This window comes from Emericellopsis atlantica (genome assembly GCF_019669845.1).
Source record: "Emericellopsis atlantica unplaced genomic scaffold F5Z01scaffold_4, whole genome shotgun sequence".
Taxonomy (NCBI): domain Eukaryota; kingdom Fungi; phylum Ascomycota; class Sordariomycetes; order Hypocreales; family Bionectriaceae; genus Emericellopsis; species Emericellopsis atlantica.
The window spans coordinates 848136-864596 of record NW_025764706.1 but is presented as its reverse complement, the minus strand read 5'-3'; the positions used below and the strand labels follow the sequence as shown (position 1 = coordinate 864596).

Sequence of the window (16461 nt, the reverse complement as noted above, 5' to 3'; positions counted from 1 at the left end):
CCAGTATCCACTCAATCTTTAGCAAGCTGTCCAGACAACCATAGCTCGAGGACAGATTGACTATAGCTAGAGAGCGCGACAGCACTGTTGGAGGTAAGTCCTATTGCGACTCGACGATTGTATTGAGCATCTGCTAATGGCCTGTAGAATATCACTTCCCAATGGCCATCGACCCCTGATCCCAAACGAACGGTGCGCTTGACGCACAGTACAGCAGTCAATCCAATCCCCCCCAATGGCCTGCAACAGCCGACAACATGTTCTCTACTATATCTACGGCGCCTGCTAAGCAGTCTGTCAGCGAGACGATCTCGACGTTGAGCAGCCGACTCAGCTCAGCAACCCTCCTCGAGGATCGAAGAGCAGCTATCCTTGGTCTACGCAGCTTTGCCAAAGACTACCCGGCGTCTGTGTCATCTGGTGCGCTGAGAAGTCTGATCGGAAGCTTGAACAAAGATGGCGAGGATGTGGACACGGTCAAGGTGGTCCTCGAGACTCTCCTGATGCTGTTCAACCCGAATGAGGATAGCCCAGAAGCTTCAGACGAGGTGGCATTGTGGATGGCTGACGAATTCACACAACGTGCGGAGAACATCACCTTGCTACTGGACTTTTTGGAAAACAACGACTTTTACGGTCGGCTATACTCGCTCCAATTGCTCGCCGCCATCTCCAATGCTAGAGCTGAACGTACAAAGGAGTGCATCTTCACAGCTCCTTCTGGTATTCCACGGCTCGTGGCGGCGCTGGACGACCAGCGAGAGGCTGTCCGCAACGAGGCCGTCACTCTGCTAATCTACTTGACCCACAACTCGATCGACATCCAAAAGCTCGTTGCTTTCGAGAACGCCTTTGACAGAATCTTCAACATCGTCGCTGCGGATGGTTCACTTGCGGAAGGGGGGCGGTCAGTGGAGGACTGCTTCATTCTACTCGTCAACCTCCTCCGGCGCAACAAGACCAACCAATCGCTTTTCAGAGAATCAGGCTGCATCGGCAAGCTCGCAGAGCTTCTTGCGCAACTGTTGCAAGTACAAAGCCAGGAGCCTGAGATCGCCGAGTGGGCCTTGGCGCAACGCAATCGCAATCTATATGCCTTCTTGGCGGTGGTTCGCCTATTCCTGACCGGTTCCAAGGGCACCGCGCAGAACCAAGCTGCGTTTTGGAAACAAGGCTTGGCATTCAGCGTCCTGCAGCTTGCTTTCAGTCACGAGGCGCACGCGACAATAAAAGGCGAGGCCTTGGTGACCGTTGGCGACTTGATCAGGAACAACGCTAGCATGCAAGAGAGCTTTGCCCAGCTCATGGTGACGGCACCCCTCCAAGAGATCCACGAGAACGGCGACAAGACCAATGGGCATGCAAAAGTCTACGTGATTGACGGCCTGCTCGACCTTACGCTGAGTGTTCAGGATCTAGGGGCATTCGACGTCCGCTTTGCAGCTTGCGAGTGTCTCAAGGCATATTTCTCGAATCATGCCGAAGTGAAGGCGCATTTCCTATCCAGAGCCATCGAGGGTCACCAGTCGGGGAGCGACGAGGTGACCAACGTCCTGACTGTGTTGATGAACCCAGCAGCAGTCCTTTCACCCAGTGACCCGTATCGCCTGTGGTTCGCGGCCGTGATCGCGTTCCATCTCCTCTACGATAACCCAATTGCCAAGTCAAAGGCGTCTGCTCTCACCGAGGGTGACGCAGAGAACGGCGAGGAGGTGGTGACTAGCATCCAGACAGTGGCGGCCCATCTTGTGGCGGGCCTGCGTCGCGATGACGACCCGCGGATCCTGGTGGGCTACTTGATGCTGTTGCTTGGTTGGTTGTACGAAGACATTGACGCCGTCAACGACTTTCTCAGCGAGGGCAGCAACATCCAGAGCCTCATTCAGGCCATCTTGCAACCAGTAGTCTCTGGAGGCGACCTTGTGCAAGGTCTCTGCACCATGCTTTTGGGCGTAGCGTACGAGTTTTCCACACGAGATTCACCCATACCACGCGCCAGTCTTCAAACGATACTCTTGTCGAGGCTTGATCGCGACACGTACCACGACCGCCTCAACGAGCTACGCAGTCATCCATTGGTCCGCGACTTCGAAGTCATTCCGCAAAAAGCCGACGACTCTGGGACATTGCCCGAGGTCTTCCTTGACAGCATCTTTGTGAATTTTCTCAAGGACAACTGCAGCCGCATCACGCGCTGCATTGATCGGGAACCAGGGTTGGAGATTTCCGTGATCAACAATGGCGTTCAGAAAGGCATTTCACGTGAATTGGTCGACTCGCTGCGCGCTCAGCTTAGCGATAAGGATAAAGCACTGGAGGATTCCCAGCTCGCCGTGACATCGCTGGAGAACCAGCTTGGTCAAGAGAAGACGGAGCATCGCCGCGCCGCAGACCTGGTAGCTGTCGAGCTCAACAAGGCAAAAGAAGAGATGACGGCCATGACAAAAGCCCACGAGGCCGACTTGAGGAAGCTGCAGACGCAGCACACAGCCAAGGATGCTGCTGTCGAGAAGCAAATGGAGCAGCTGCGATCTCAGATTTCTGCCAAGGAGGCTGACTTGCAGAGACAGCTCGCGGCGCGCAACTCAGCCTTTGAGAAGCAGACTGAGCAGTTGAAGAATCAACACGCTGCTAAAGAGGCAGAGCTACAGAAGAAGCTCGCAGCGCAGCAAGCGGAGGTCGAGAAGAAGCTCCAAGCGCAGCAGACGGACATTGAGAAGAAGCACAAGGCACAACAAGCCGAAAGCGAAAAGAAACTGACGACGCAAATATCCGAGAAGGACAAGGAGCTATCTAAGCTACGCGAACAGCTCAAATCCAAAGACACAGAGCTCGATGAGAAGGTGGCGCAGGTCAAGAAGACTGCTGAAACGGAAGCGGAGCGTCTGCAACGACGAACAGAGGCCGAGGTCGCCGACCTTAAGGCTACAATCAGCCGACTAGAAGTCGATCTGATGAAGGTAAGAACCCGCCGCTGTACTTGACGTTCATGCCGTGCTGACGGACCATCACAGGCCAACAAGACCAAGAGCCAAGAGCTGCAGGCCCTCAAGGATGAGCACACCAAGGCCCTGGCCAACCCCAACAAGAAGGTGAAGGAGGCCGAGGCAGAAGCCAAGAAACTCAACAAGAAGATCAAGGACCTCGAAACCAAGATGAAGGATCTGGAAGGCGAACTTGAAGAAGCACATAAGGTTTCCGATACCGCGGGTACCAAGGCCAAAAAGGTGAGCGAGACCATGTCACCCCGCATCGCACACTCTAACAGTGACCAGGCCGAGTCCGAAAAGTCAGAGGCCATCAAGGCGAAGGATTCTACGCAATCTGAGCTCGACGATCTCCTCATGGTATTCGGTGATCTTGAGGAGAAGGTCGCCAAGTACAAGGCTCGCCTGCGTGAGCTGGGCGAGACGGTCTCTGATGGGGAGGATGATGACGATGATGATGATGAAGATGGAAGTGACGACAGCGACGTCGACTAGATACCTGAGTAAGCGATCTCACATATATATACGTGTTCCGATCAAATCATGGGGAAAGAAATTCATGAAATAATCCATCAAGGTAGCGATTCAATTTTGTAGTATGTGGACCCACACCCCGCAGATCAGACCCTGCGTCACAGCCTTATTTAGCTGGTTGGATGCGGGCAGTTTTGTAGATATTTTCATGTGAGATACAGTACGAGACTAAATTTCACCATCACACCACCACGGCGCTTTTTTGAATACAACAATCGACATGCCTGGAAACCGCGATCGCGACTCGGCCAGCAGCGCCTCCGAGAGCTCGGAGGGCAGCGATTGGCAAGACGTCGAGCCGGATGAGGAGCCCTCGACTGTCGTGTCGCTCTTTGACGAGCAGACTTTCCCCAATCCCAAGGAGATGCTGGCGTACTGCAAGGACAAGCACAACTTTGACTTGCTCGCCGTTGTCAAGAGACTGGGACTGGACTTTTATGGCGCGATCAAGCTCGTCAACTACGTTCGATCAAAGGTGCAGCACAACCAGCCTCTGCCTGAGCAGATCTCCGCCAAGGACCTCGAGGACGACCAGTACCTGAAGCCTGTGCTCGAAAACGACGCTCTGCTGTTCACGCTCGACGAGGTCCTCGAGGCGGATCAGGAGACGTCCGCGGATCCTGCCACGCGCGCCATGGCACTGGAGGAAGAGCTGGAGAACCTGCGCGACCAATTCGCCAACTACCGCCTGACGGTAGAACAGACCCTCGACAAGCGCTGGGGCGACGACACTGAGCCGACCCCGTTGACATCCGCGCCCAAGAAGGATGACTCGGAATACTACTTTGAGTCATATGCAGCACACGGTATGATCTTGGCAGAAATGCAATGAAGGTGGATAACCGTCAAGAAACTAACGCTGTGCGCAGAGATTCACGAGACCATGCTCAAGGATGCCGTCCGCACAGACGCCTACCGCGACTTCATCTACAACAACAAGCAGCTCTTCAAGGACAAGGTCGTTCTGGACATTGGCTGCGGCACGGGCATCCTCAGCATGTTCTGCGCCAAAGCCGGCGCCAAGCAGGTCATTGCCGTGGACAAGTCCGACATTATGACCAAGGCCCGCGAGAACATCTTCAACAACGGTCTGTCGGACGTCATCACCTGCGTCAAGGGTGCCATTGAGGACGTTGTCCTCCCCGTGGACAAGGTCGACGTCATTGTCAGCGAGTGGATGGGCTACTTTCTCCTGTACGAGGCCATGCTGCCCAGCGTGCTCTACGCGCGGGACAGGTATCTGAAGCCAGACGGCATCCTGGCCCCCAGCTCGGCGACCATGTGGATTGCGCCCGTGGCCGACCCCGAGTTTGTCGGTGACCACATTCACTACTGGAGAGACGTCTACGGCTTCGACTTCAAGGCGATGCAGGAGGGCATCTACGACGAGGCGAGGATCGAGGTCGTGCCCAAGGAGTCTGTTTGCGGCAAGCCTTATCCCTTCAAGGTTCTGGACCTCATGACCGTCAAGAAGGAGGAGCTCTTCTTCACGGAGAAATGGGAGTCGACCCTCGACAAGGACATTGACATGCTGGATGGTTTCCTCGTCTGGTTCGACAACCACTTCAACACGAACCATGACGAGCCCGCGCCTGCGCCACAGGTCACCCCCGAAGAGTGGAACAAGCAGAAGCAGGGCAATGTCGCCTTCTCGACAGGGCCCTTCACGACACCCACGCACTGGAAGCAGGGCTATCTGCTCATGCCGCCGGATGATTCGCGCAAGGATCTCAAGGCCGGCACCAAGCTCACGGGCGAGATCATCTACACCGTTGCCGAGGACAACGCAAGGGCATTGACAGTGGGCGCCAAGTGGGCGATTAACGACCAGGAAATGAAGAGCCGCTCGTGGAAGATGAAGTAGATAAATCTATGATGATGCTAATGATGATAAATCTTGGGAATAGACTAGAGGGAGGGGAGATATGGCGTCTAAAAGTGCGGAACTTGGAACCCTTGCAAGACAAGGTTGACAATGCTGAGGAACCCCTCGCCCAAGATGAAGCCCTGTGATGAGGTTAGTGATTTCTATTATTGGCAGATACATGGAAGAAAGGGGGGAGACCAACCGAAGCAAGGATGATCATGGGGGTGTTTGACCTCTTCATCTTGTGCACCCATATCCAGCCCCCAATGCCGCCAATGGCTCGAGCCAGTGTGAAAGATGGGACATTGTACATGCCAACAGCCACGGCAATGCCTCCAGGGACCCAGGACCGCCATGCCTTGCCAACTGAAAATGTCCTGATGAGGGTGAAGAACACGAAGAGAACTCCAGCCCCCATCGCCCACTCGGTGGCCATGTACGGGAGGCCCTTGCCCGTGACAAGCCGGGCAGTGAAGATCCACACGTAGGCAGTGGGGACTTGGAAGAGCTCGCCGGGGATCTCATACACGCTGCAAAGTCAGTCAAGTTCCGTAGAGTGAAGAGCCGGTTGGACATACGTAGTGTAGAGTCTGTAGATGAACGAGCTGAAGATTGCGCCTGCGGTGGCGCCGATGACCTGACCCCAGAATTGCGCTTTCGGGGCTGCACCAAGCAGATGGCCCGTCTTGAGATCCTGCATTAAGTCTCCCGCTTGAAGGGCGCCCTGACAAGGTCAGCGTGATCATGGTATAGACAGCTGGGGGTGGGCAGCTTGACTCACAGCTTCAGACACTGCACCGGCCACGAGGTTGATCAGCACGCTTGACTTGTGCCCCTGCGGAATGATCAGAGCAAAGAAGAGCTGCGCGAGCTTGCTGATGCCCGACACTGGGTTCAGGTCCGTCTCGCCGAGGGCTCTGACGCCCATGATGCTCAATACCAAGGCCATCAAGACGGCGATGACAGTGGCATAGACAGGCACAAGATCGCCAAAAACGATGTAAATAGTCAGTACGCACAGGCCGATGGACAAGAGCAGGCCGATAGATACGGTCTTTTTCCCGATGCGCTGCTCAGGCGGTGCGTCAGCATCCAGATCATCCGTGAGCGTCTGTCTGCGCTCAGCATCGTCAACCGAGTCTCGCTGGGAAGCATGCTCATCATCCCTGTTCCGTAGCGGTGTGTACTCGTACGCGTCGAGTCGCAGTAGCTTGCCGACCCTGCTGCTTCTGAGCCTCCCGTAGACATCGCTAGAGAGGCGTGCTACGTGCTTCCCAAGTAGAGGCTGGAGGGCAATGTACGCCAAACTCACGACGGCGTCGACAAGCATGATGGACAAGGACACCCACACAATCCAGCCCTTGCTGCCAGTCTCCCAGTCTCCCACGTCGCCTGGCGCCCAGCCTTTGGACTTGGCCAGTGGACTGAGGATCGCCCAGCCAACGATGGCGCCCAGCGTCATGTGCAGGGTCGTCTCGGCACCCATGATGATGCCTTGTCCAATATACGCAAAACTGGGGTTGAGCGTCCACAGCCACGTGTTAGCCGCCACCGTCCCGAAGATGGGGAGGTTCCGCAAGACCGGGAGGAAGTAGGTAGAGACGGTGTATAAACCCGAGAGACCAAAGCAGATGAGCAACAGGCGCATGTTGCCGGCCCAGTCGTGCTTTGGATCCTGCAGATCTTCGCCAGGGTCGTCGTCGTACTCTTCCTCCAGTCGGTCCGACGCCAGGAGAGGCTCGTCTCGTGGCACCAAGGCAGCAAACTTGCCCTCGGCCGCGGCATCCAACTCCTTCTGAGATTGGTGACCCTGGTCGTGCAGAACCGAGATGAGCACCGCGGTGCTGAAGCCACTCGGAAAACGCAGACGCTCCTTGATGATGACCTGCTTCCGCAAGGGCACGGCGAAGACAACGCCAAAGTAGCAGAGGCCCAAGGACCAAACGATGAGTTGCCATACGCTCAAATTCAAGGGCCCCCTCTCCTCTGGTTTCAAGAGATCAGTCATCGCGGGAATCTGTGGCATCCATTAGCCCTGTTCTGTTGCTCACCATCTCTACGCTCGCCCAACTCACCACACCAACGAGACCACACCCAAGCGGCATAATGGCCATGCCGCACGCCACACTCTGCAGCAGCACATTCTCCACCGGTGTGAAGGGAAAGCTCAAGTGTTTCGAGAGCACCTTGAAGATGGCGAAGCCCATCAGACTGGCCGGCATGGACATGATGGACACCCATCCTGTCTGGAGGCCAAAGTAGACATTCGCCGCGCAGATGACGGTGCCGACCGCGAGGCCGGCCACCACACTGCGGACAGTGAAACTACGTCCAGGTGGTATCGGAGGTACCATGCTTTGACGTGGTGGTGAGACGCGCAGATGTCGATGAGACTTCAAGTTGATAGACGGGCGCATGAGCATGAGTAATGCCATATAGGCCATCGGCGTTAAGCGGACATGACTAAGCACGACCGACGTCAGTCAGTCCGAAGAAGCTGCTCCGAATCTCCTGCTGCTCTCCCGACCAGGCAATTAGAAATAATAATCATTATCAATTAAGCTATCAGAAGCCAAAGCTATCGAGCAACGATCCCGCATCCGGCTCCTCAAACATGGTCGGCGGAGGTTGCTGCTTCTTGGCCGGTCCATCCTGCGGCATCCCCTTCTGCAAGAACCCACCATGTCTGTCGTCCACTATCAACGAGCTTCTCCTCCGCAGCAGCTTGAGGGGGTTGACCTCGCCGCCAAAGCCAGATGACGCCGCCTTCTGGAACTCCCAGTTCCGTACCAGATCCAAGCCGAGCAGATCGCACCCCATGCGGTCGTAGAGCTTGGCACTGTGCAGCACAAACTCCCACTCGGCCTTGGGGCTCACCTTGGACGCGCCGCGCAGTGTCGAGAATGTCTGTTGGCGTAGCTGCGAGTACAAGACCACCAGCGCGGGATCGTCCGTCAGGAACAGGCGAGACTTGATGTCGGGCGAGCCCGGCGTCTCGATCAGTGTGTAGACTGGACACTGAAGGGGCTGGTCAGCAGTGAAGACGGACGAGCACTAGGTTTGAAACGTACCACAAGAGCGCGCACTGCCATGTCTTTGCGGCCCAGCATCCAGAAAGCCCACGAAGCCATCCAGCGGTTGCCTTCGCGGGCAGCCAAGGGGAGCACTGCATCCTGCAGGATCCTGTTCAGCACCGGTCCGCTGTCGCTTTCATATACACGCGTAATCGCAATGGCCAGTTGTAGGTCTTTGAGCTGGTTGAGACAGACATCAACTGCTCCGTCTAGATCATCGCCCAAGAGGAAGAATGCCGCAGCATATGCTGCAGAGTCGTCAGCTCACGCCATCATCACCCGCCCGAAACGCACTCACCAAAACGGCGCTTGCTCAGCAGCGCATACGCATTCTTCAGCGCGGCGCGCTTCCACTTGGGGTCCTCAAAGTTGTTGGCCAGGAGCTTTTGTGTCATGGCCTGCTCTTTGTTCCAGCCTGCCATGCGCCACAGGCCTTGCAAGACAGACTTTTTACGCAAGGCTAGGTAGAAGAGACTGCAGTCCACTGGGTTCTTCTCATCACTTTTCGTGTACTCGTTGCGGGCCATGGCCTCGAATTGTGCTTTCTGCGGTTGTTAGCAGATGGAAGAGTAGAAACGGGGTCTATGCATCCTACCACGGCGGTAATGTCCGATAGCCACATGAAGATGCCGCTCTCGCGGGCGTGCTCCCAGAGCATGCTGCCATGATTCTGGCGGGAGACAAAGTCTACTAAAATGTCCTGACTGGTTGAGTGATACGCCCAGTTGATTTCCCGCCATGACAGATGTATCTCGGTGGCTCGTCTCTTGAGCAAAGCGTGCTGTCGGAAGAAGAGCATGAACCTCGCCCCATTTTCGTCCATGGACCGACGCTGACGTTCGACAAAGGCGGCGCACTCGACAATGTCTGCCAGCTGAATCTGCTCATGGCCTGATAGCTGCGGGAGACTGATCTTTGTCAATTTCTCGTTGACAGCCGCCGCTGTTTGTTCTGTGAATGACGTTTCCTCCTCTTCCTCTTCGCCTTCTCCTTTGTCGTCGAAGAAGTAGCCATTGGGCCTCCCAGATTTGGCACTGGACATATCGAGGTCTGTGTAGAATTCCTCCATGCTCAAGCCGAGGTAGTCATCTAGCTCTTCGCCCTCAATGTGATACTTCAAAGTTCGGTGCAGGGCGAACAGTACCCGTCTGACCAGCGCGCTTTTGCCAGCGAGGATGCACTGCGAGAGGAACTGAGGGTGGAACACCGACAGTGGGCCGTTGAATCGCTGAACTGCTTCGAACAGATCTGTCGATCCATCCTTGCGGTGTGGCAGCCGCATCAAGCCTGCATGCTGTTCACTTGGGTAGAAGTTGCGGTCATGGATGAACATTTGGTTGCCAGCGCCAATCACCAGGTGGCCATCGCTCAGCCATGTTGAATCGCCGATGGGATGCGGTGTCAAGTCGCGAATGCCAATTTCTCGTATCGGGGCCCATGCCGGCCCCTTGTTGAGGTAGTCAAAGCGCATCTGCGACAGAAGAACGACCTTGTACTGAAAGCCAACGGCGAGAATGGACTGTGAGTCGGGTGTTGAAGTCCAGTCCAGATCTTGCACCACGTTATGTGTTTTGTAGTCCTCCTCAAACTCGAGGCGTGCTCCGCCAATATCCCAGATTGTGACCTGTGAGTGGGTTGCATTGGCAAGCGCTGCCTTCTTGAGCGTGCTTCCGCTGACCAAAGACAGCCCAGATATTCCGGTCTCTGTTGTGCATGTCGACAGCCACTCGACGTGTTGCTTCTCCAGATCAACACGTGCTGTCCAGAAATCAACTCGGCCCGTGTCAGTGTACGAAATAGCAACGTCGCCTGCAAAGACATCAAGGAATCCATGCGCAACGGGGGTCGACCCAGCCGGGTCGACTGGAAGCACGTAGGACAGGCCCTCGATGTCTTCCAGTGCAAAGCGACAGAACTCCTTGATGCCACCCCCCGCCATGGACATTGGATCGTCAAAGTAGCGCGGCAGACTGATCTCCCACACAATGCCACGCCCCTTTGATGTAATTGTACCAATGTGGGCTGTAGTGTAGTCGCGGGTCTCCGGACGCGGCAGCACAATCAGACACAGGGGCTGACCGTCCACTTCATAGGAGCATTGGCCAAGCGAAAGAGCACGCTCCGACCGACAGTCCCACAGAGTGACCGTTGTCGCCTGCAAGAATACCACGAAACGGCCTTTTCGCAGCACCGAGATGCGATGGATGCGGCCTTCCTCGAGTATCACACACCGCCGGGACAGTGTCGGACCCGTCTTGTTCGTCCGCGACTGGGTATGTCCCCAGACGATGCTCTCTCCTTGCTCCGTGCGCGTCACGACGGCCTTTCCGCTAAAGTTGCGGACCATCTTTCTGATCGAACCCGAGTGGCCCGACCATATCGTCTCGAGTGACAGTCGACGGTCGTTGGTGGTGGGATCCAGCAGATCCGCAATGTTAGTGGTGAATACGCCTATCCTACCATCAAACGAATGCAACAGTATGTGCAGTCGACCGCTGGCCTTGTCGCAATATGTCTGTATTTCCACGTGAGGCAATTGTCGCAGCGACAGGAAGCCACTGAGGAACTCGAGTTGTCGCGACCGGATTTGTACAATGTTGAAAATCCCTGGCTTTTCCGCCGTACTGCTATTGACGTCCTCGAGCGCCCACGCGGACAAGAGTCCAAAGCTGTCGACCGCGATGCATATCTCGGGGCTCTTCCTGGCCACGGCCACCAGATGTTCCAGCGCGACATCGTCCACGACTGTGTCGTTTGTCATTCGATCCTGTACCGCTCGCTCGACCGAAGGCGTAAAGTCCCGCGAGTCTACGACAAAGGCAAGCTGCACATCCTGTGCGGCAGGCTCGCCATCTTCCAAGGATGCTCCCACATTGACTTGACCCCATAGCTGCCAGTGCTTTCCGTCGTGGGACTCGGTCGGCGTCCAGACTCGCACGGCTGCATCAACGCAGAACGTATATAGAACATTGTCCACCGATTGATCGACATGAAAAGGCTTGCGCCAACGGAGGGAGCTGACGATCTCGGGATGTCGCAGATAGTTCATGTCAAAGCTGGCCTCGTCCGAACTATAGGCGAGACGTCGCCAGACTTTAGGCAACTTATCATGGTAGCCAACGGAAGCAATGTAGGCCGAGTCGTAGGAGAGTGAGGCGAATTTGACGGGACTGGGGAGCTCCCTTTCCCACACACATGCCGGCTCGCCCCGGGTCGAGTACAGCGAGAGCCAGTTCGTCCCCAGTAGCAGCTCCTCGGAACCTCCCCAAGACAAGGCGCATGGAGAATTAGACACGGGGTGCGGGATGGTAAATGCCGCCTCAAGCGCCCACTTGAGAGCGTTCTCTCGCAGCCCGAATGGCCTGTATATCCGTACCTGCTCCGAAGTGCAGCTCGCGATCTTGCCGGTGCTCTCGTCGAGGGCGATCGCCTCTAGCGGTTGCTCGTCGTCATCGTAGATGGTTTGCAGGATCGTCCGCGGGTCGCTGAGGATGGTTATTGCGTTGCCCGTTATATATACCTGCGACGATTAGCTGAAGCGTGCGACCACTGTTGCCGCCCGTACATTAATGTGCCTGCTGTCCCAGCAGCCTGTCGCCAGACCCTGAAGCCGGGATTGGGGCTTGCCCGGCAGGACTGCACTCATACTACCGGCCTCGCAGAAGAGATCGCATCGCCAGTGTATAGCTCGGAGGGTGCGGAAAGGATGTCCACCGTAGATGAGGGCCACAAGACGCTATGCTCGAGCGTGCAAGGATCAATGGTGGCACGATGGTTGGAGGAGGGTTAACCTGCATGTCGGCTTGACGCGACGTGACGCACGTCAAGGCTGCTAGCGCGGTGATTTCTCGGGGATCCTCCCCCCTTTACCTGGGGAGGCTGATTGCTGAAGACTAAGAAGGCACTACAGAGCAAGTACGGTAGAACACAGCGAGGCACGATGCTTCATTCAAAACTTGAACATTTCCAGCGAGATCTCCCGACGCCACGTCTTCCAGAAAGTCACAAGAGGGTATCCTGCCAAGTCAGGTGCTTCCAGTCGGCACGTCTGACATATCCTACCTATCCAAAACGCCTATGCAATGCACCTTTTTCTCTCCCGTAGTATCCGTTCATGCGTAATCACCGGCCATCACTATATATATCAGGCGAGCTCTCCCTCTCTTCCCTCTCTTTTGTTGGTGATCGCCGTGTTGGCGACGCTGAGCGTCTCTGCCCGTAGGACTCGAACAAGCTTCGTGGCGGAGTTGGGCGGCGTTCTTGTTGCTCTGTCCTTGGCCCAGGCGTACTAAACAAGGGCCTCTGGGTGGACGCGAATCGAAGCGGGTGTTGAGCGCTTGCAGGCTGGGTCCGGGAGCCAGCATTGGCGGGTCGCGATGGCGTGGCAAGTACTGGTCTCGCCATGCTCGATTGTGACGCAGACTGGGCTGGGCGGAGTGCGCTCGGTGCTGCTCTTGGACGGATGGCAACCTCATTCCCAAAGATCGCAGGTGGTGGCCCCCTAGGTGTAGTTGAGGAGGCTACGTTTGGTGTTGCTGGGAGCAGTCTCGGGAATCGCCTTGGCCCCTGTTCAAGCTGCGCACCACTGCTTGCGCCTGTCGGGCTGAGTAAAGGCGATTGATCCTCGTCTGCTTCTCTGAGGGGCGGCATTGTCCTTGCAAAGATGCCACTTGCGGCCAGCTGAGGCTGCCAGGTCCCCTTGCTCGGAGTGTCCATGCCATACTGAGCTGTTCGAGCGGACGGCATACGTGATGTGGTGTGCATCAGACTTGACCTTCCGAGAGACGCTCTTGCAGGCGTTTGACGTACAGCAATGGTTTCGTCCTGGAGACACTGTCCTCTCCACCGCTGGAAAGCCTTGTTTCGCGAGCTGCGAGCATAGCGTCTGCTGAGAGCAACAGCTGTATGAGCCTGGCCACCTTGTTGAATAGCCGAATTCGACCACGTCTTCTGGTAGCGCGATCGCTTCTTGAAGATCCACGTCTCCCGAGCCACTCCATCTTGTTCTTGATGGTAGACCGCTTGCTCGCTCCAGCTGTTGAGGAAACCCACCGCGTGGCGAAGCCGCATTTGGTAGTTGGTTTGTTGGTGCTCAATCGTTCGGCCGGCCCAGGTGTCTAGCATCGCCACCCTATGTTCCTGCTCCTTGGTCGCCCGAATCCTCGACGCCCGATCAAATTCGTGTTGGTCGTGAGTGGCCGCAGCTCGCCACCTATCAACGGCTGCAAGGCAGGATCTTTTCTTCTTCTCTTTGCTAAAGCGACGGTAGACCTCCTCCAACCTCTTCCTGAGCGTCGCTTTATCCTGTGCTTGGCGACGAGCCACCGTTTTTTGCACCACGTCCAGGAGCCGCGTAGCGCATATATATAGACGGGCGTTGTTGTTCCGCCTGGTCAGCTGCGCGCGCTGAGATATGCTTGTGCGTACGGTCGATAGTACTCTTGCGCGCGCGCGCAACTCATAATGAGCAGCAGCCACACGTTGTTGTTGAACGTTGGCATTTGCCCTGTGCTCCCACAGATCGAAAGTGCGACTGGCCGATACATATTCGTTCCTCCATTTGAAGGCTTGCGCCCTGGCTCGCAGATTCCAGAGATCGAATGCGTGGCTGGCCTTGTCCATGAGGTAAGCTCGGCGATAAGCCTGAGCACGTCTGCCAACTTCGGCCTGATCCCACCAGATCCTCAAAAGGTCGTGCGCTCTCTTCTCGAATCCCAGTTGCACTGACGCCTGTTGTCTGGCCGCCCCAAGCTCGGCTTTGCCTTGCCACCTGATTAAAGCATTCAGATTGTGCATCAAATGCCGATGGGTGTGGAGAGCCGCTTCCAGGCTCGCGTCATTATCAGCGCGACGCATCCAGCGCCTCGCGGTGTTCAGCCGTTCACGCAATGCGACCTTTTGGCGAGTGTCGGCCGCTCTGATAACACATCGCCACCTGTCAAGGACAGCTGTTACTTTTTTGCTTCTGTGCGAATTGTATGACGCCGAAGCAGAGATGCGGAGCTGTTCTTCGTTTTCTGCCACAGCTCGCTTGAGCTTCTGCGAAGCGGTGACAACTCGAAGGCGGTCCACCTCGGGCAGTCTTGACGTGGGCAGCTGGCTCCAAGCATGGAAGCAGCGGAACCGGATCATATGGCGTCGGGCCACAGCCTCTCGCTCAAGCCGCCGCGCTGTCTTGTCGGCCCAGTGGTTGAACACTTTGCTAGCAAGGAAGATTTCACGAGCCCGGGCTGCTATAGCTTGCATTCTCTGCTCTTCTGCTTGCGCGGCGGCCGTGAGCTTCTGCGCCTGCTTTGGTGTCTCCAATGGCTTGTTCGACTTTGCTACCGCTCTCTCCAGTGACCGCCTCCACGTTCCTCCCACGTCCTGTGGAGAAGTCGCATCTGTCGCTGCGGGCAGTGTAAGCGGTTTCTTCGTTGTCGTCACACCCGGTCGTGTCCCTGTTGCTCCTGGAGCTTGCGCGCTGGCAGCTTGCCCTTTGTGTTGCTCCTTGGAATGCCTCCAGATGTCCAGTGCCGAGAGTAGGGAACGGCGTTGTTGCGTCGGTATCCTTGATTCAGCGGATGGGTGGAATGGCTGTGGACGCTCGTCGAGTCGATACTCGGCCGTCGTCTCCTCTACAGGTTGTAGCTGCTGGAATAGCCGATCTGATTTGAAATGAACACCCTGCATGCCATTGCTTGGAGCGACTGGAGGGTGAGATGCAGGTGCCTGCTTCCCATCTTTTGCACGAGATACTGCCTCTGGTTCCATGGGATGTCTGGCAGCGACGGCATCCCGCCATCGATCCAACGCATTGGCCGCAGCGACTTGCCTAGCGGCCTGGAGCGCGGCTTCGACTTCGGGATCAGCATCAAAACTTGAATCATCCCATGAATCTTCGACCCCATTGTGATTATGCTGATCCGCAGGTCGAGTAGATTCAGGTGAACCAGAAGATTCCTTCGTTTCGTCCGACTCATATTCGGTGACAGTCGGTTTTGGCTGCTCATATCTTCGAATCCCCACGGGCGGCACAGTGACGGAAGCAGAAGTATCGCCCTTTCTGGTCTCCAGCGGTCGCGTCGATTGTCCGTCCTCTTGGGACCGAGAGGAGTTGTGGAGGGAGGCTGAAGTATCGTCGCCAAATTCGAGCGCTATTCCCATGCGGCCCAGGATAGCCTGGAACTTGTCCCCCAGCGTCTCGTGCTCCTCCTCGCCCCCAATGCGGAAAATGAAGGCAGAGAAGTGCTTGTCCTCGTCGGGGTCGATTCCGTATTCGGGCAAGATGTCGTCGTAGGCTTGAAAAAGCGCAGCGACTGGCAAAGGCTTTGGGTCGCGGCCATGGTTGACGCGCTCTTCCGCAGCAGCAACAATTGAGTGTAGGATGGCGATTTCTGGACAGGAGAGGTCAGAAATGATCGTGCAATTACCATGAGGTCTTCTCGTACCTTCGTTTGAGTAGTAAGGATCCTTCACCGAGCGCGCCGACTCGGTGAAACTTGCGCCTTCATCATCGGAAGGCGGAGCACTGTATTCTTGATTGGTAGAATAATCTGAAAATGCCACTGCCACAAGCGCATTAGTATGACTTCCTAGTTGAGAGGCCGTTCCACCCACTTGAGGCGTTCTGTGGACTCTGTTATCGATCCATAATCAACACAGGCGTGTATGGGCGCGTTGCGCCATGCGCCGACTGCAATTGCTCTTGGAACTTGGAGCTCAAGTTGCGACGGAGCTGCAGCCAAGATGAAGTTATCGCGTTGCGACGTCGTGTCCGAGATACCCAGGTAGGCGCGCAGAGTTGCAATATTGTCGTGGGAGAAGAGTCTGGCTGCGCGTTCAGGATCGGGTCATGTCGAGTCACAATTATGAATGGACCATTGGAACAAAGAATGATTTCGCTCTAGGGCGCCTTGCGTCGCGTCCACAACGACAGCCGTCGCGAATTGAACGCACACGCCAGCGCGCGTAAAGTGAGTGGCTGGTGGGATGCCTCCTCTTAGATGCATATCACCCA

General features: G+C 56.1%; 5 protein-coding genes across 5 annotated transcripts; 2 read left to right on the top strand and 3 right to left on the bottom strand.

The window, feature by feature from the left end:
- Window positions 1-257: 257 nt before the first annotated feature.
- Window positions 258-3482, top strand: F5Z01DRAFT_671256 (p115 like vesicle tethering protein; the record flags this gene model as incomplete). Its single annotated transcript, XM_046264682.1, has 3 exons — window positions 258-2960; window positions 3015-3227; window positions 3276-3482. 3 exons carry the CDS (start codon window positions 258-260, stop codon window positions 3480-3482), a joined length of 3123 nt encoding a protein of 1040 aa, XP_046121589.1.
- Window positions 3483-3637: 155 nt separating this feature from the next.
- F5Z01DRAFT_409170 (protein arginine N-methyltransferase) lies at window positions 3638-5571 on the top strand. The gene is made up of 2 exons (XM_046259532.1): window positions 3638-4327; window positions 4391-5571. The coding sequence occupies exons 1-2, from the start codon at window positions 3742-3744 to the stop codon at window positions 5383-5385; spliced, it is 1581 nt and encodes a 526-aa protein (XP_046121588.1). The 5' UTR covers window positions 3638-3741; the 3' UTR covers window positions 5386-5571.
- Window positions 5454-7742, bottom strand: F5Z01DRAFT_616205 (OPT oligopeptide transporter protein-domain-containing protein; the record flags this gene model as incomplete). Its single annotated transcript, XM_046260897.1, has 5 exons — window positions 5454-5528; window positions 5591-5918; window positions 5967-6112; window positions 6170-7405; window positions 7464-7742. The coding sequence occupies 5 exons, from the start codon at window positions 7740-7742 to the stop codon at window positions 5454-5456; spliced, it is 2064 nt and encodes a 687-aa protein (XP_046121587.1).
- Window positions 7743-7914: 172 nt separating this feature from the next.
- F5Z01DRAFT_646652 (RAVE protein 1 C terminal-domain-containing protein) lies at window positions 7915-12395 on the bottom strand. Its single transcript, XM_046262922.1, has 5 exons — window positions 12028-12395; window positions 9058-11982; window positions 8761-9007; window positions 8460-8710; window positions 7915-8406 (listed from the first exon to the last, which is right to left on the bottom strand). Exons 1-5 carry the CDS (start codon window positions 12106-12108, stop codon window positions 7954-7956), a joined length of 3957 nt encoding a protein of 1318 aa, XP_046121586.1. The 5' UTR covers window positions 12109-12395; the 3' UTR covers window positions 7915-7953.
- F5Z01DRAFT_646647 (uncharacterized protein) lies at window positions 12396-16459 on the bottom strand. Its single transcript, XM_046262921.1, has 3 exons — window positions 16062-16459; window positions 15893-16009; window positions 12396-15838 (listed from the first exon to the last, which is right to left on the bottom strand). Coding segments are annotated over exons 1-3 (3372 nt in total). The 5' UTR covers window positions 16063-16459; the 3' UTR covers window positions 12396-12584.
- Window positions 16460-16461: the final 2 nt, after the last annotated feature.